This window comes from Salminus brasiliensis, chromosome 6 (genome assembly GCF_030463535.1).
Source record: "Salminus brasiliensis chromosome 6, fSalBra1.hap2, whole genome shotgun sequence".
Classification (NCBI taxonomy): Eukaryota; Metazoa; Chordata; class Actinopteri; order Characiformes; family Bryconidae; genus Salminus; species Salminus brasiliensis.
This window is the reverse complement of record NC_132883.1, coordinates 13,367,107-13,381,860: the sequence shown is the minus strand read 5'-3', so window position 1 is coordinate 13,381,860 and position 14,754 is coordinate 13,367,107. Positions and strand designations below refer to the sequence as shown.

The 14,754-nt window shown below is 39.2% G+C and overlaps 1 protein-coding gene, 1 long non-coding RNA gene and 15 other non-coding genes across 22 annotated transcripts in view; all 17 read left to right on the top strand.

The window, feature by feature from the left end:
- osbpl9 (oxysterol binding protein-like 9) overlaps nt 1-5,220 on the top strand; it is a 42,309-nt gene extending 37,089 nt beyond the window's left edge. For all 4 annotated transcript variants that reach the window (XM_072681675.1, XM_072681674.1, XM_072681676.1 and 1 more), the window contains 7 exons: nt 188-298; nt 425-488; nt 602-742; nt 893-971; nt 1,847-1,938; nt 2,172-2,307; nt 2,949-5,220. In XM_072681675.1, the coding sequence (XP_072537776.1) occupies nt 188-298; nt 425-488; nt 602-742; nt 893-971; nt 1,847-1,938; nt 2,172-2,307; nt 2,949-3,023 (698 nt within the window). In that variant the 3' untranslated portion in view covers nt 3,024-5,220. The remainder of the gene's footprint in view (nt 1-187; nt 299-424; nt 489-601; nt 743-892; nt 972-1,846; nt 1,939-2,171; nt 2,308-2,948) is intronic.
- Nucleotides 5,221-6,099: 879 nt separating this feature from the next.
- On the top strand, nt 6,100-14,493 carry LOC140557336 (uncharacterized). 3 transcript variants are annotated; one of them, XR_011979814.1, is made up of 16 exons: nt 6,100-6,133; nt 6,683-6,721; nt 6,962-6,985; nt 7,174-7,222; nt 7,592-7,624; nt 7,832-7,879; nt 8,062-8,089; nt 8,273-8,337; nt 8,515-8,537; nt 13,049-13,095; nt 13,264-13,302; nt 13,479-13,511; nt 13,647-13,669; nt 13,852-13,909; nt 14,094-14,191; nt 14,367-14,493. It is a non-coding gene; the product is annotated as an uncharacterized lncRNA (long non-coding RNA). The 3 variants fall into 3 exon arrangements; XR_011979813.1 differs by having other exon boundaries at nt 13,031-13,095; XR_011979815.1 differs by lacking the exons at nt 13,049-13,095; nt 13,264-13,302; nt 13,479-13,511; ... (2 more) ...; nt 14,094-14,191; nt 14,367-14,493 and adding exons at nt 8,695-8,767; nt 8,925-8,981; nt 9,155-9,279.
- On the top strand, nt 6,531-6,610 carry LOC140557860 (small nucleolar RNA SNORD74). The gene has a single exon (XR_011979852.1). It is a non-coding gene; the product is annotated as a small nucleolar RNA SNORD74 (small nucleolar RNA).
- Nucleotides 6,814-6,883, top strand: LOC140557869 (small nucleolar RNA SNORD75). The gene has a single exon (XR_011979861.1). It is a non-coding gene; the product is annotated as a small nucleolar RNA SNORD75 (small nucleolar RNA).
- LOC140557871 (small nucleolar RNA SNORD75) lies at nt 7,014-7,085 on the top strand. The gene has a single exon (XR_011979863.1). It is a non-coding gene; the product is annotated as a small nucleolar RNA SNORD75 (small nucleolar RNA).
- LOC140557856 (small nucleolar RNA SNORD79) lies at nt 7,673-7,750 on the top strand. Its single transcript, XR_011979848.1, has one exon. It is a non-coding gene; the product is annotated as a small nucleolar RNA SNORD79 (small nucleolar RNA).
- On the top strand, nt 7,914-7,998 carry LOC140557863 (small nucleolar RNA snR60/Z15/Z230/Z193/J17). Its single transcript, XR_011979855.1, has one exon. It is a non-coding gene; the product is annotated as a small nucleolar RNA snR60/Z15/Z230/Z193/J17 (small nucleolar RNA).
- LOC140557864 (small nucleolar RNA snR60/Z15/Z230/Z193/J17) lies at nt 8,126-8,210 on the top strand. The gene has a single exon (XR_011979856.1). It is a non-coding gene; the product is annotated as a small nucleolar RNA snR60/Z15/Z230/Z193/J17 (small nucleolar RNA).
- Nucleotides 9,018-9,091, top strand: LOC140557858 (small nucleolar RNA SNORD47). Its single transcript, XR_011979850.1, has one exon. It is a non-coding gene; the product is annotated as a small nucleolar RNA SNORD47 (small nucleolar RNA).
- LOC140557861 (small nucleolar RNA SNORD74) lies at nt 11,544-11,623 on the top strand. Its single transcript, XR_011979853.1, has one exon. It is a non-coding gene; the product is annotated as a small nucleolar RNA SNORD74 (small nucleolar RNA).
- Nucleotides 11,813-11,881, top strand: LOC140557868 (small nucleolar RNA SNORD75). The gene has a single exon (XR_011979860.1). It is a non-coding gene; the product is annotated as a small nucleolar RNA SNORD75 (small nucleolar RNA).
- On the top strand, nt 12,044-12,121 carry LOC140557854 (small nucleolar RNA SNORD79). Its single transcript, XR_011979847.1, has one exon. It is a non-coding gene; the product is annotated as a small nucleolar RNA SNORD79 (small nucleolar RNA).
- On the top strand, nt 12,453-12,537 carry LOC140557862 (small nucleolar RNA snR60/Z15/Z230/Z193/J17). Its single transcript, XR_011979854.1, has one exon. It is a non-coding gene; the product is annotated as a small nucleolar RNA snR60/Z15/Z230/Z193/J17 (small nucleolar RNA).
- LOC140557866 (small nucleolar RNA SNORD78) lies at nt 13,136-13,198 on the top strand. The gene has a single exon (XR_011979858.1). It is a non-coding gene; the product is annotated as a small nucleolar RNA SNORD78 (small nucleolar RNA).
- On the top strand, nt 13,336-13,407 carry LOC140557870 (small nucleolar RNA SNORD75). The gene has a single exon (XR_011979862.1). It is a non-coding gene; the product is annotated as a small nucleolar RNA SNORD75 (small nucleolar RNA).
- On the top strand, nt 13,711-13,788 carry LOC140557853 (small nucleolar RNA SNORD79). Its single transcript, XR_011979846.1, has one exon. It is a non-coding gene; the product is annotated as a small nucleolar RNA SNORD79 (small nucleolar RNA).
- On the top strand, nt 14,228-14,301 carry LOC140557857 (small nucleolar RNA SNORD47). Its single transcript, XR_011979849.1, has one exon. It is a non-coding gene; the product is annotated as a small nucleolar RNA SNORD47 (small nucleolar RNA).
- Nucleotides 14,494-14,754: the final 261 nt, after the last annotated feature.

Genomic DNA, 14,754 nt, shown 5'->3' with positions numbered 1-14,754 from the left:
TGCGAAATGATTAATGTTATTCGCGTCATCCATGAGTGGTCATAATGTTTTGGCTCACTTGTGTTTGTCAGATGAATCAACTAGAATTAGGATGTTTTCATCAAGATTTTTTTGCAGTGTATAATGAGTGTGTTGTCTCATGAGGACGTTATTGCAGAGATACCCATTTGTGTCTCCATTGTTGCAGTATCTGCATTCTATGCTGAGTGTATCAGCAAAAAAATACAGTTCAACGCACACATCTGGACCAAATCCAAGTTCCTTGGGATGTCCATTGGGGTGCACAATATTGGCCAAGGTAGGCAAAGCTCCAAAATACTTAGTGGGCATTGATTCAGAATCAGTCTTTAGGCATCATAATGAGAGTAATAACATGATGACAATCCTTTGCTGTTGTGGTTTTGTCCTCTATTGTCTGCTGCAGGCTGTGTGTCCTGTCTAGAGCATGATGAGCACTACATTCTCACTTTCCCCAATGGCTATGGCAGGTGGGTTTTTAGCTTTTTGTGTCCTTTTTGTGTCCTCTGGCTCACTTTAAGAGATGTGGTTTGTGCCTTTGTGGAACGTTGTCATTTATTAACCTGTGTGCTTGTGTCTGCAGGTCAATCCTGACTGTTCCATGGGTGGAACTAGGTGGAGAGTGCAATATTTCCTGCTCCAAGACTGGCTACAGTGCCAATATAGTGTTTCACACCAAACCCTTCTATGGGGGGAAGAAGCACCGGATAACTGCAGAAATTTTGTGAGTCAATATGACAACAGACATAAACCAACAAAAAAAAGGATAGCTGATTTGATGAACTGACCCAATGTATTCTAAACCACCATTTTGCAACAGTGACTATTTCTTTACATTGTCCCTTAAATGTTCACTTGTTGCTCTTTCTTGCAGCGGCCCCAATGACAAGAAATCATTCTGCTCCGTTGAAGGAGAATGGAATGGAGTAATGTATGCAAAATTGCTATCTGGGGTAAGTCAGAAAAGAACTTTAATAGCATGACAGAACAAAGCCTAATTGTATCTGTTGGTGTATACATACTACCTTTCAAAATATTAAAATTGGAATCGCATTCTTATTTCAGCAATAACAATATAACAGATTACAGATTGGATCACAGGTTTTGAGTCATGGATCGGATCATTTTTAGGGAGACAAATGTGAGACACTAAGTTAAGCTTTCAGTTTGAAAGTATTTGGGTGAATGCTTTGTTTGTATTAGTGACTCTTATTTTGACAGTCTGTGATGCAGCAGTTAAGTGGAGCAGTAGACACTAAACAGACAACTGCTCAGTATGTTGTCACTGCAGCTTTGCATCCAGATTGAGGGATTTTTTTTTTTTTTACTGTAAGCGAAAAGTTTTTAAAGTAACAGCAGCAGTAGAACTTTGTTCCACACTGTTATGGTAAATAATATACAGTTCATGTGTGTCATGAATAGTGGGGGGTGATTAGTACAGATTCGGATTATCCATGATCCAGTACATTAAAACTCAACTATGTATTCAACAAACACCTAAAGTAAAACACCTAAAAATGCCTTTTGGTGTCTATTTAATACATTTAAATATAAATTTTCAATAGTTTCTGGATAACATATGGAAAACTAATGAAATTATATGCTCTTTTTATAATTCATAAGCTGGGTACAACACTGCTATCTAGCGTTTAATTGCAGCACAAAATGAATCACTCTCTGCCAGCAATCTTTACATGTAAACTGTTCATTAAAATCAATAATGTAGTTTGGGGAATCAATACAGTTTTGCAAAACATAACATTGTGATACTTTTAATATTTTCATATACCACTGTTTAAAATTTGTTACATTTTGTCTTGTGTTTCAGGAAAACTCTGTGTTTATTGACACAAAGAAATTGGGCATTATTAAGAAGAAGGTGCGGAAGTTGGAGGACCAATTAGAATATGAATCCAGACGGTGAGTGGCTTGTATCTCACACCTGGACAGTTCAAGTTTTATTCCTACTCCAGCCTGATTTATTTACACCAACATTCCCCCATCCAAGTGTTTTAGTGTAATCAAGAGAATACTTGTCATCAACAGAATGAAGTAGACTCTTTTAGGATTGTACCATAGTTGTATTCGGCCATTCCGCAAGAAGAGCTAAAGCAGTAGTAAATTATGGGTCTGATTTTCCCTTTGACTGTCAGCCTGTGGAGAGATGTGACGTTGAACCTGAAGCTGAAGGACATTGACGCAGCCACAGATGCCAAACACCGTCTGGAGGAGAAACAGAGGGCCGAGGCCAGGGAGAGGAAAGAGAAGGAAGTTCAGTGGGAGACTCGAGTGAGTTGGCTCGTTCTCTCACTTCTCTCCCATCCATTTTCTCCATTAATCTGCTTTGTTTCTTTTTTTTTTTTTTTCTCCACCCAGTGGATGAAAATAGACCCAACTCATTGTGTTTGTTGGAATGTAAACTTCTGATGACACAAGCAAATTACTGCCATCAGCTCAAATAATTGTGCTTGGAGGATTATATACTAACTGTAGTGATGTTTTTATTCTTCAGACAGTTTGCAGGTGTAGGCTGTTGACAGTAATAGTTAGTAATGTTTGATCAATGTAGACAAAAATATTTTCATTCAATTTTTGAAGTATTCATTTGAACTTAAGTACATAAATTTAGTGCCATGTGAGGTTTTTCGTCATGGTGCTTTCACAGCGAACACAGCAGCTGCATCCCAAACGGCGCACAAGCACACTAATAAGCACACAAAAAAAGTGCATTACCATTAAAAGTGTATTTGGTAGTGTAAGTAAGGAAATATGTTAGTAAGGAAGTGTAAACATGTGGGTTTGGGATGCAGAAAAATACAACCAGCACAGTTGAGAAATTGAGCTGGACAGAGGAGACTTCTGATTGACCATTATGAAATATTTTTCTGATGTGTGTTTAAATACTTGCTTGTATTTGTTTGTCCTTGCAGTTGTTCCATGAGGATGGTGAGTGCTGGGTTTATGACGAACCACTCTTGAAGAGAATGGCATCACTACGGCACTAGGACAGCCTCTCTGTAATGACAGAGTCTGGGAAAAGAACTCTTTTACAATTCACCTTTCATCTAAAGCCTTGGAATGACTGATGAATGGACATTTACACAGCTTTGCATTTTGGAAATGAATGATGATAAAACCAGAAAAAAGAAACTGTATACAAATAAATATCAAATACAAATTGCTCCTTTATCGCCAACTTCACCACTTCCACGTCTCCACCACCCTTTCAAGAAGGAAAACAATAACAGCACCACAGAAACACTGAGTTAATGGCTCCTTAGCAACCCAAACAAATGCTCCTGTTCTGGGTTGTTCCCACAGGCTTTCTGTCTCTCCCGCTCGGGGAGGTGAGTGGGGCAGAGGAGATGTGAGGGTAGGGAGGGGGTCGAGGTGTTTCAATCGAACAAACTCTGAAAACAACAGCGTTCTGTATCTCAGGGAATCCGGTGACTGAGGATTGAAGGCTGTATCTCTTGATGTTCGAAAGGCCTTAAAGGTGGAACCGCAACATGGGAGAACTTGGCTCGCTAACAGCTAGCTACAGATATTTATATATAGAACCTACAATTATAAATATATATATATATATATATATATATATATATTCTTCTTTTTTCCATCTGTAACTTGGGCAATAGTAATGGTTTAAAAGTATGAATTGGGAAACAAATCAACATACCAACAACCATTCCATTAATTTCCTCACTGTCACCCATTAAACAGAAGAAAACCCCAGTCTCTCCTCCTTCTTGGGAGGAATTTTGCATCTGATCACGTTTACCTGTAAAAGAGGACCAGTGATAGGAGCAAAATTCCAAAATGAGGAAGTTTATTACATCTGAAGAAAGAAAATGTGATGCATTATGTGTTACTGTGATAGTCCATCCAATTCAGCCAACACTTACTCGTCCTTTAATTGTTTCTTTGGCTTTGATTAGAAGACTTAACATGCTTTGAGAGCCAAGTAGGGCTCTACAGTGCAAATTCAGCCCAAGTTAAATATACTACACAGTGGCATGCAGAAGTTTGGGCACCTTTGGTCAAGATTTTTGTCACCTTGAATAGCTAAGTGAATAAATTATGACCTAATTTCCAGAAGGCATAAAGTTACAGAAGACCAATTACTTTAATAAGGCATCCTGCCTGGTCAGTACTTAGTTTACTTTGTCAGGTATTACAGTTTATAAACCAGATAACAGTCTTTCAGTTCTTGTTTAAGGGATTTTTGCCCATTCTTCCTTGCAAGTCTTCTAGAGGGTTGCAAGGGTTTTGAAATTCAACTGGCCTTTTACAATGATGGCCATGAATAACAACCCTAACAAGCCAATTAGGATCCAAACATAGGTGGATAATAAATTAATTAAAAAAAAGATATATATGACATATGATGGCCACTATAAAGAATATTTAATCTTTTAATCTTTGTGTCCTTTGGAGATCAGTTCATCTTCTATTTGCTATTTGCAGTAACACAGATTTTGACCAGGGTTCTTCAAGCTCTGGCATGCCAACGTAAAATCAAATACTCAAATACTAAAAGGAAAAATGGTGGATGAAAATAGGGATAACCATGCACAGCTTGACATGTATTAAAATGAAAGGTTATCCTCTTATTAAAAGCCCCACGATAAATCTCTCACTGTCTCTTTCTGTCTCTACCTTTCTCTCATGCTCGCTCTTTCCTTCTGTCCTTGCATTTTAATACAAAAAAGCAGGTTTTTGCCATATAGAAAAGATTTATTAAAAAAAATCAAATAAAGGGATTTATAATCCACAAGTATACCTTCAGTCCAGTGTATTTTCCTCTTTAATTCTGGGGTGCTCTCTAAAAGTAGACACAATAGAGCTAAACTGTATTACAGTACGCTGGGCAAAGTGGTGTCTGTAGGATTTAGCATTTTCAGAAAACATTCAGGTAGATGTTTCTCATCTACCGTCTTAAATTGGGTGAAATTAGATCTGAACTGGTTAAAAAGGATCAGTTCCACGTTTTCTTCATGTTGTGTTTGTAAATTAATCTGAAATTGAGGCCTTGACATATAGCTACATGCATTTCACGCATCACGCAGTGTTGCTTTGCAAAAGCGGTTCAGACGGCATACACGCCCCACGCCACGCCCGCCCCCCCCCCCCCCCGACATTATATTGATTGTATAATTTTCTTGTTTATTGATGCATAATATTAAATCTCAATGAGACCAACTTGTTATGATTTTTTTTTCGAGATGCTCAAATTTGTAATGATTTTTGAGTATTGTTATCATCGAGCCCGAGTAAATGTGAGCCGGGAACGGGTTCTTCTGAGGGGCGTTTTCAGGTCTATGATTAGCATTGTTGGAGTTTAATTCAAAGTTTCAAGACATCAGAAAATCTATTTAAGCCAGTTAATAAGTTACGAAAATGAAATTTGTAAGATTTCATTTCTCAGCGGTTAGAAATCGTGGCTTTACAATGATTCACTTTTAATGACTTGTAGTCAATTCAATCGTAATAATTTCAAGTTAAGTTTTTTTATTTTTGTTTTGTTGTGTTTTAACTGAACTACTATAATTTTCTACAAAGCTCTTAAATATCAAGGAAGAAAAATATTATTTAAATCATTTGAACGTTTTACCTCGATTTACCCATCCGATCTCTGTCGTCGTTTCCTTAGTTTAGCTAAAATTGAAAGCTGAATTGAAATTTTCTTGATTCTTTGAAACTTTGATATTATGAACTTGATACTTTAGGAGCATCATTACGTTACATTCATACTATTCAACATATTCCTATAAAAATGAACAAGGACTTACTTATATTTTTATTAAGAATTTAAATGTATTTTTACTTTTACTAATGATCTATTCTTTTCATAACAATTGAATTTCTTATGAATTCAATAATAATAATAATGTGGATTAAAAAGCGATATGTGTAGGTATAATAAGAGAAGTTCTGCTGTTCTGAAGTGTTCGTTTCGAGAAAATATGAGCGCAGCGCCACCTGGTGGACCAGGCGCGCACTTCCATCAGCTCCTGCACTGTCTGAAACTCGTCCCATAAAGCTTTGCGGCGATTGGTATAAATTCGCTGCGTTCCGTTTTTCCGGTCTCATTCGGCTCCGGGATCGAGTCGGGGTGAGTGAACATGTGACAAATAAAACTAACGACTTAAGCTTTTATATGTCATTGATTACGTAGTTCCGTGTTATATTAGTTATTTTGGTGCAGTAGGCAGCAGTTAGTGTGAATGTTAAGGAGTATTCTTCCACGTTAGTTTAATACCGACTTGAGCACGTGGGCTCCGTTCAGACCGACAAAAGGTGCGTTAGTGTTTGATCAGATCTCCTCAGGATTCTGCCTAAAGGAGCAGTGAAGGAGCATCTTAAACGCCCTCCTGTTTAAAAGGGGTGCAACCATGCTAACGTAGCTATCTATTTAGCTTGCTAAGGCTAACAGGAAATGCTAGCTAGCTATCTAGTTTATGGTACACAGCCCTGTTTTCCCACTGTAAATAGAGCTAATTTGCCAGTCTCCATGCAAATATGATGAAAACTATGTTGGTAGGGACATCTGAGAAAAGGTTGCTGAGTGTCAACATCCTGATTTGCGTGGAAAGTGCGGTCCTTACTGTAATTCGCACAGGCCCTGGCCACGTGGCTAACCTTGATGATCGCTTTCTTGCAGATGGGTCGACTTACTTTGGCTCCGTGATCTGATTCTAAGGTGCGTATTTTCTGTGCCCATTTTCTGGATTTTATCTCCTGCGACAGAGATCAATGTGGCGAGATATGCGTGTGCTACCGATTATTCTCTAAAGCCAGTGATGAATAAAAATGAATAAGAGTAGTGGACAGAAGTGGTTTCTGAAAATGCTATTCTGAGGCTTTTGGGCCTGTAGTTTTAGTGTGTAACTTGAGTGGCTGCTGCTGTTAACACTCCCTTTTGGTTTCTTTTATTGTGCAGGGTACATGGTATCTGGACCTTGAGGTATGCATGTTTTACAAATATAAAATGTAGCCTGTGATGAATTAAAAAATGAATAAGAGTAGTGGACAGGAGACATTTCTGAAAACTTGCTTCTGAGGCTTTTGATAATACTTTGTACATATGTGTATTAATTGTAGACTTGATCTTGAATGGGAGGCCTAAAAGTTGTTTCCCTATCCAATTTGCAGCATTTCCAGGGAGGGATTAAGTGGCGTACTGCAGAAGTGCACTTGGAAGGTATGTTTTGTTTAGGACAGGACTGTTCAATCCTGGTCCTGGAGATCTACCACCCTGCAGAGTTTAGCTCCAACCTGAATCTAACACCAGAGCCAGATAACGAAGGCCTTCAGGAGAAACTGAACATTAGTCAGCTGTGTTAGATCTGAACTTTTTAGGGTGGTAGATCTCCAGGATTGAGTATCCCTGGTTTAGGACATGAGTCCATTTCAGATGTGTCCTGTGATGACCTTATTTGCTACTCTTGACCTAAAGCTGATGAACTAGCAACCACCAAATAATTCTCTGAGGCACATTTTACACATGTTTGTCTTTTGTGCTTTTGCTTCTCAAAGTAATTTATTTTTCCTTTCCCTCCCCTTTCCTCAGCAAATAAGGATGGTGTATTGGTTGAGTCAACCGGTAAGCTTCAAGTGACTGTTACATACTTTGCATAATTTGCAGATGTTCAGCTGTTTGTGATGTAAACAAAAGTACAATGGGAATCTCCCTGAATTTGATTGAGGACAACACTGTACTGAAACAGTGAGATTGCATTATTCTTTTGACCCTGTATCTGTTCTTTGTAGTAATCTCCCCCCCCCCCCCTTCTTTCTCTGCTTGCTCTAGGGGACCTCTGGCTGGAGTGTGAAGAGGTGTCATGAAGTTGGATGAATGGTAAATAGTGAAGAGATGTTCACACTATTATAAATTGATACAAGTGATGACTGCATAGTTCAGCAGAATCTCCATGTAGAACTAAGAGCACAGTCTTTCGCTCCTAGCTGATGTATCTCTTTCACCCTTTTTGATTAACTAATGGGCTTGTTGGATTCTAAATTACTTTCTCTCAATTGCAGGAATTGGGCTGTCTGGACCTCCAAAAATGTAAGTCTTTATGGTTAAGTTGCTTTAATATTTCAAAGGATACAAGTGATGACTGCATAGTTCAGCAGAAACACCATGTAGAACAATGAGCACAGTCTTTCGCTCCTATCTGATGTATCAAGTAAAGGGGTGTTTAACTACAGTTTCTTGATGCCATTTTTAAATGTAGGTTTTTGTTTGTAGGGTCTACTATGGTGTGGTGTCTGCCATCTATAAGAAGCCTGGTGTCTTAAGAGGCAGTCCTGCAGGTAAGTTGTCTTGCTTGGTCAGGGGTCCCATGAAACAGTCTAGAGAGGATGACTTCTGAATCAGGTCACTGATCTTTTTGAGGACAAGTGCTTGACTGATCTGGGTTGTGACTTACTGAAATGCTTGGTGTCCAAAATGGGCATGTTCTAATATCTGGTCTTTTCCCTTCCCCGTAGGCATGACCTACAGTAAATGAAGGGTAAGTGTCAACATGCCTGCTGGGCATTAATTGGTCCCTGACCACAATGATCTGATGTCCTTTGACTTTACAATGGAGATTGGATATTGGCTCTGGCTGACATGGTCTTTAGGCACTAATGGTAGCCCTTGTGGCCACTCATTCTCTGTTCTAACAGGTGTATGCTCATTGACAGGTGAGGCTGCCTGTCTCCTGAAACCCAAATGCTTGGGGCGGTCAAGTGGTCTCAGGTGTGTAATCGTACTATGTACATTCTAGCCCACAGTTTGGGTTTTGGGCCCAATGTTTGTAAAACAGTGATTTTACAAATATCTGACTTAAGTGCTCAAGTGCATGTTATGATTTTTATTGGTTGCTCCAAGCACTGACTGTAACCTGTTAATTTAGGGATGATGGCAGGCAATGTGTGCTGGGGTCTAGTCATTCTAGACTGGAGATTCTGAGGTGAGTAGTGTTGGGAGTGTGGAGGATTTATCCTGCAACCTGTGATGAAAAGATTCTGCCAAATGAGTCTACTGATTATACACCTTTCCGTTCCATTTACTTCTGAGGTTGTGACTAGGCTCATGGTTGTACTAGGCTTGTAGACCTGTCTAACTGTGGCTTCTTTTCTCCAGGGTCTGGCTGATGCTCATCTGAACGTGAAGAGCAGATTTGCAGCAATGGGAGTGGGTCTTGGTGTATGTCATGTTTCACAATCATGTGGTTTGCTTTTTATGCAATAAAGTTTTTCTTAAATGAAGATTTGTCATTTATATTCCAGCAAATGCAACAGGTAAATTCTTCATAATAAAGGAGTGTTCAATGTGGGTGCCAATGACTGCAACCTTGCATGATCTGCAAGACTCCCTGTGTACCTGGTGCAAGTCAGCTGGACCCTTGTTAGTGCAGCAAGCACCGTTTTAACAGCCATCTCTAAGATTGTTGAATAGGGATATTCAGGTTGCTGTTTTTTGCTTGTAATTATTTTCCATAATGTCAGTTTCACTTGGTCTGTCACTGCGAAGCCTTTTTGACCAATAGCAATTAGGAAGTTAACTATTCAAGATTAAACATCAGTTTTGACCAGTAGCATGGCTGTAATGCTCACTTCTGTATGGAGTTTGAGATGGCATTGCAGTGCAACCAAAAGGCAGCTTAAGTAATTGTTAGTAAAAGCCTTTACTTTCCCTGTCTTGGGCATTGAGTGAGAAGACTGGTCCTATTTCATCACCATACAAAGTCATAACTGGGCTTTGTGACCATGCCTCTGGCTCCCTCAAAATGTAACTTCTGAGGTAAGCAATGCTCTGTTAACAGTGTATATATAATAGCAAATTGACTTGATTGGGGGGGGGGGGTTATTGCACATTGTATTTTTACACTGAGGGAACATGTGGGTGTGTATTTATGTATTACAAACTGTGCATAGATGTTCTGTGCAACCAGAAGGGAGGCCTCACCATCACAAGCAGGTGTAGGGGTCTTTTAGTTGGTGGTGGCCTGGATGCCCTGCCACATGCACATTCATTTTCCATAGGCACAATTTGCCTCAGATAAGTAGGTCACAAAATCTTTGTCTTCCTTGGACTGGGAAGATTCAGTAAAGTGGGCCAGATAACACAGGCACTCATCTCTCATCTCACTCTACTACAAGAAGAACCAGTTTTAATTAAATAAAAAAAGATACATATGAAGAACATTTAAATTGATAAAGGACATTCCCATCAACTTTTTTAATACGTTAAAATGTTCTCCACCCACATATCCCTTTTTTAAATATGCTTTTTTTTTTAAGAGCCAAAAATGTTTTTGCTTCCCTCTGGAATCACTCATACAACACTTTGTAGCACCTTAGAAAAACAAATGTTTCTTATGTTTGATGTTAAATGCAAATACTGTTAAAATGACAAAATATACAGGTCACTCCCCAAGCAATACAGTCCATATATGGAAACTTTTAAAATAGCCCAGTTTGCATTCATTATATTTGTGAAGTCACAAAAACTGTATATTTAAATATTTCCTCCTATACAGCCTACAGGAGTTTGTGAGGACAGCATGCTCTGGACAGATTTACACATGTGCCATATTCCTTCAATTTCTTGATGGTGGATTTAACAGAACATCAGGGGATTTTCAGTGGCTTGGACGTTTTTGGACCCATCCCCTACCTTTTTCTCAGAGGTGCATGTTTTTGTTTTTTCTTTTCTTCAGTGGTGTTTTTGTAGCCAGGAATACTGATGTCTTTATATTACAGTCACTTTAGACACATTCACTGCACTGCACTTTCATTAGTTGTGAGACCACTAGCACTATTTGCTTGGCCTTCACTTCAAAGGGGGGCAATATTTATTTATGCAGTAATTAATTTTACATTATACATTTTAATTTGATTGACATTATTTTACTGGTATTATATTGATCATAATCCCATTTCTTAAAGTAATAAAAGGGGGAAAACATGCAAAGAGGTGAATACTGTTCATAGGCAATGTAGGAGCGTAGCGTCACCTGGTGGAATAAGCGCGCACCTCCGTCAGCGCCTGCACCGTCTGAAATCCGTCCCACAGGGCTTTGCGGCGGACGGTATAAATTCCGCTGCGGCCTGTTTTCCGGTCTCATTCTTCTCCGGTCTCGAGTGGATGGTGGGTGAAGTCAAAGCTTTTTTTAAAAAATAGCTGTACTTAAAATGGTAGGCTAGTTGTTTAGAGTTCGTTGATCTATATGTGTGTGCGTTAGATTGTAGTTTGTGTAAAAGTAAAGTAATTATTGCGGGCATTATTTACCGCTGACTTAACCACGTGGTTCTGATCAGGTCGAAAGAAATGATCCATGTTTTAAATCAAATCTATTGTTTGCATAGACGAACGGTTATGGAAAATCCTAAACGCATATTTAGTATAAGTTCCCTTATAATAGAGGGAAACTAACGTTAGTATTTGCCTTTGAATAGTTAGCAGGTAATGCTAGCTAGCTACTGCAACTCAAGGTTCGTGGTGGACATGGCTAGCCCCTTTCAAATCTCCATGCAGATATGATGAGAACTATGTTGGTAGGGACATCTGAGAAAAGGTTGCTGAGTGTCAACATCCTGATTTGCATGGAAACTGCTATCTTTATTGTACCTTGTTTAGGCCCTGGCCACGTGGCTAACCTTGATGATTCTTTCATTGCAGATGAGTTGCCTTTTTTGAGTCACGTTTCTCTTCGGCTAGTTGGTAAGTTCTTTCTCTCTTCTGTATGTGGTTTTGAGGTCAAAATACTTGAGCTATAAGTGCATGGTGTCTTCCTTTAGCCTGTGATGAATAAAAATGAATAAGAGTAGTGGACAGAAGTGATTTCTGAAAACATGTTCTGAGGCATTTAGAGTATGTGTGCTTGTAGATCTAATTCTGAATGGAAGTCCTAATTTCTTTTTTTTTTTTTTTTTTTTCTTCCTCCTTCCCCCTCCCAGGATGATGGGTCAGTTGAAACAACAGGTAAGCTTTATGGGACCTGTAAGTTATTTAAATACTGTACTGATCAGCTGTTTGTGATGTAAACAAAAGTACAATGGGAATCTCCCTGAATTTGATTGAGGACAACACTGTACTGAAACAGTGAGATTGCATTATTCTTTTGACCCTGTATCTGTTCTTTGTAGTAAGTTTTTCTCTGCTTGCTCTAGGGGTCATCTGGCGGGAGCATGAAGTGGTGGAATGAAGTTGGATGAATGGTAAAGATGCACATACTGGTCATCTATTGTAGTCAAGCCGAAACTTTGTCCACAATGCCAGTTTGTTTCCAGGTGTGAGTGAACCTTTACTTTCAATGGAAGTTAATGTTGAGAGTTTTTGGTGCATTTCTTTGTTTATTATCTATGGAAGATGTAAACTGGTGGTTACAAGTCAAACCGGCATAAATGGAAGGTTTTTGCTTGACTACTTGGTGTAAATGATACAAGTGATGACTGCATAGTTCAGCAGAAACACCATGTAGAACAATGAGCACAGTCTTTCGCTCCTATCTGATGTATCAAGTGAAGATGTGTGTTTGTAACTGCAGCATCTTAAAGTTATTTAATGTAGGTTTTCTCTCAGTCTTTTGTAGTGTCTGTGATGGTGGCAAGTCTATCCTAAAAGCTTGCATCCATAGGAGTCAGTCCTGCAGGTAAGTTGTCTTGCTTGGTCAGGGGTCCCATGAAACAGTCTAGAGAGGATGACTTCTGAATCAGGTCACTGATCTTTTTGAGGACAAGTGCTTGACTGATCTGGGTTGTGACTTACTGAAATGCTCAGTGTCCAAAACGGGCATGTTCTAATATCTGGTATTTTCTCTTCCCCTTAGGCATGACTTACAGTAAATGAAGGGTAAGTGTCAACATGCCTTAACTGGGCATACATTGGTCACTGACCGCAATGATGATCTGATGTCCTTTGACTTTGCCATGGAGATTGGATATTAGCTCTGGCTGACATGGTCTTTAGGTGCTAACGGTAGCCCTTGTTGCCACTCATTCTGTGTTCTAACAGGTGTATGCTCATTGACAGGTGAGGCAGCTGAAACCCAAATGCTTGGGGCGGTCAAGTGGTCTCAGGTGTGTAATCGTACTACTTGCATTCTAGCCCACAGTTTGGGTTCAATGATGTTTTACAAATGTCTGACCTGAATGCTAATGTGGACAACATCTTGCTGATGAACCGCTTTTGAGTTTGTGCACTAAAATGAATCTGGATTTGGATCTAACTGTAACCTGTTCCTTCAGGCTGTATGCTGTCTGCAAACATGACTGAGGTGGGCTGAGGTATGGATCTTATTTATTTATTTTTCTCCTTGTAGCCTGTGATGAATAAAAAAAAGTATAAGAGTAGTGGACAGAAGTCATTTCTGAAAACTTGCTTCTGAGGCTTTTGAAACAAGTGTACTTGCAGATCTAGTCTTTAATAGAAAGTAAACTTCTTTTTTTTCCCTCTCTTGCAGCATTCCAAAGTTTCTCAAGCACAAGTTTTTGAGGTATGTTTCTCAATTGAAAGTTTGCTGTGTCCTGTGATTACCTACTCTGTGATTTGCTACTCATGAACTAGCAACAACCACCAAATGCATATCTAAGGCATGTTGTTTAACAACTTTATTTTATTTTTTTTAAAGGTTGATGGATCGGTTGTCAACTGGTAAGCTAGCAACTCATTTAATACTGTACTGCAGGCAATTGAGCTGTTTGTGATGTAAAAAAAAGAACAATGGGAATCTCCCTGAATTAGATTGAGGACAACGTTGTACTGAAACAGTGAGCCTGTATTACACTTCCATTCTTTAGTCTGTACTTGTATTAAGTCTTCTGTGCTTGTACTAGGGGACACCAATCAAAGCACGAAGCAGTGAGATGATTGCAGAATGTCAAAGCATTTGAGGTATGTTCCTGTTTAAATGGCTTTGAGTTTGCTTTGAATGTGTCCTGTGATGACCCTTATTTGCTACTCTTGACATAGACTGATGAACTAGCAACCACCAAATACTTGTCTGAGGCACACTGTTCATGTGGTTCTCCTGTTCTGCTTCTGGAAGTAACTGAAATTTACTTTTCCCTTCACTAAGGATCATGGATCATACCTAGTCAGACAGAAGTATTCTTGCACTGAAATGCAGGTGGGGCAGGCTGGGCAGTCCAGTCTCACTAGACTGGAGATTCGGAGGTGAGTAGTGTTGGGAGTGTGGAGGATTTATCCTGCAACCTGTGATGAAAAGATTCTGCCAAATGAATCTACTGATTATACACCTTTCCGTTCCATTTACTTCTGAGGTTGCTGTAGATAGCTGGCATTTGTTTTGTGGCCATAGACTCTTCTGACTGAAATTTTCTTTCTCCAGTGACCAACCCAGGATGTCTGCCGCTGCAAGTTGAAACCCAGATATGAGACACCAGGCAGTAGTGCGACAGTAGTTGTCTTAACTACTGTCTGTTTGCATTATGTAATAAAGTGAATTTGAATGTCAATTTGTGTATGTGATTCATTCCAAATCCTATGAGTGTTTTTCATGAATAAATGGTATAGCCTACTTTTAATCCCTGGCCTTTGATCCAAGGGCCATGGGCACTCTGGGCTATTATTCTATTGATTTTACTAATTTCTGATTGCTAGCCCATGTACTTTAATGGATATGCTGATTGGGCTCTGTGATTTAACATGGAAAGTAAGCTTGATGGCAGAATTTACAAGGGGGTCTTCAGAGGTGTGCCTCTAAAGTTGTTTTTTTT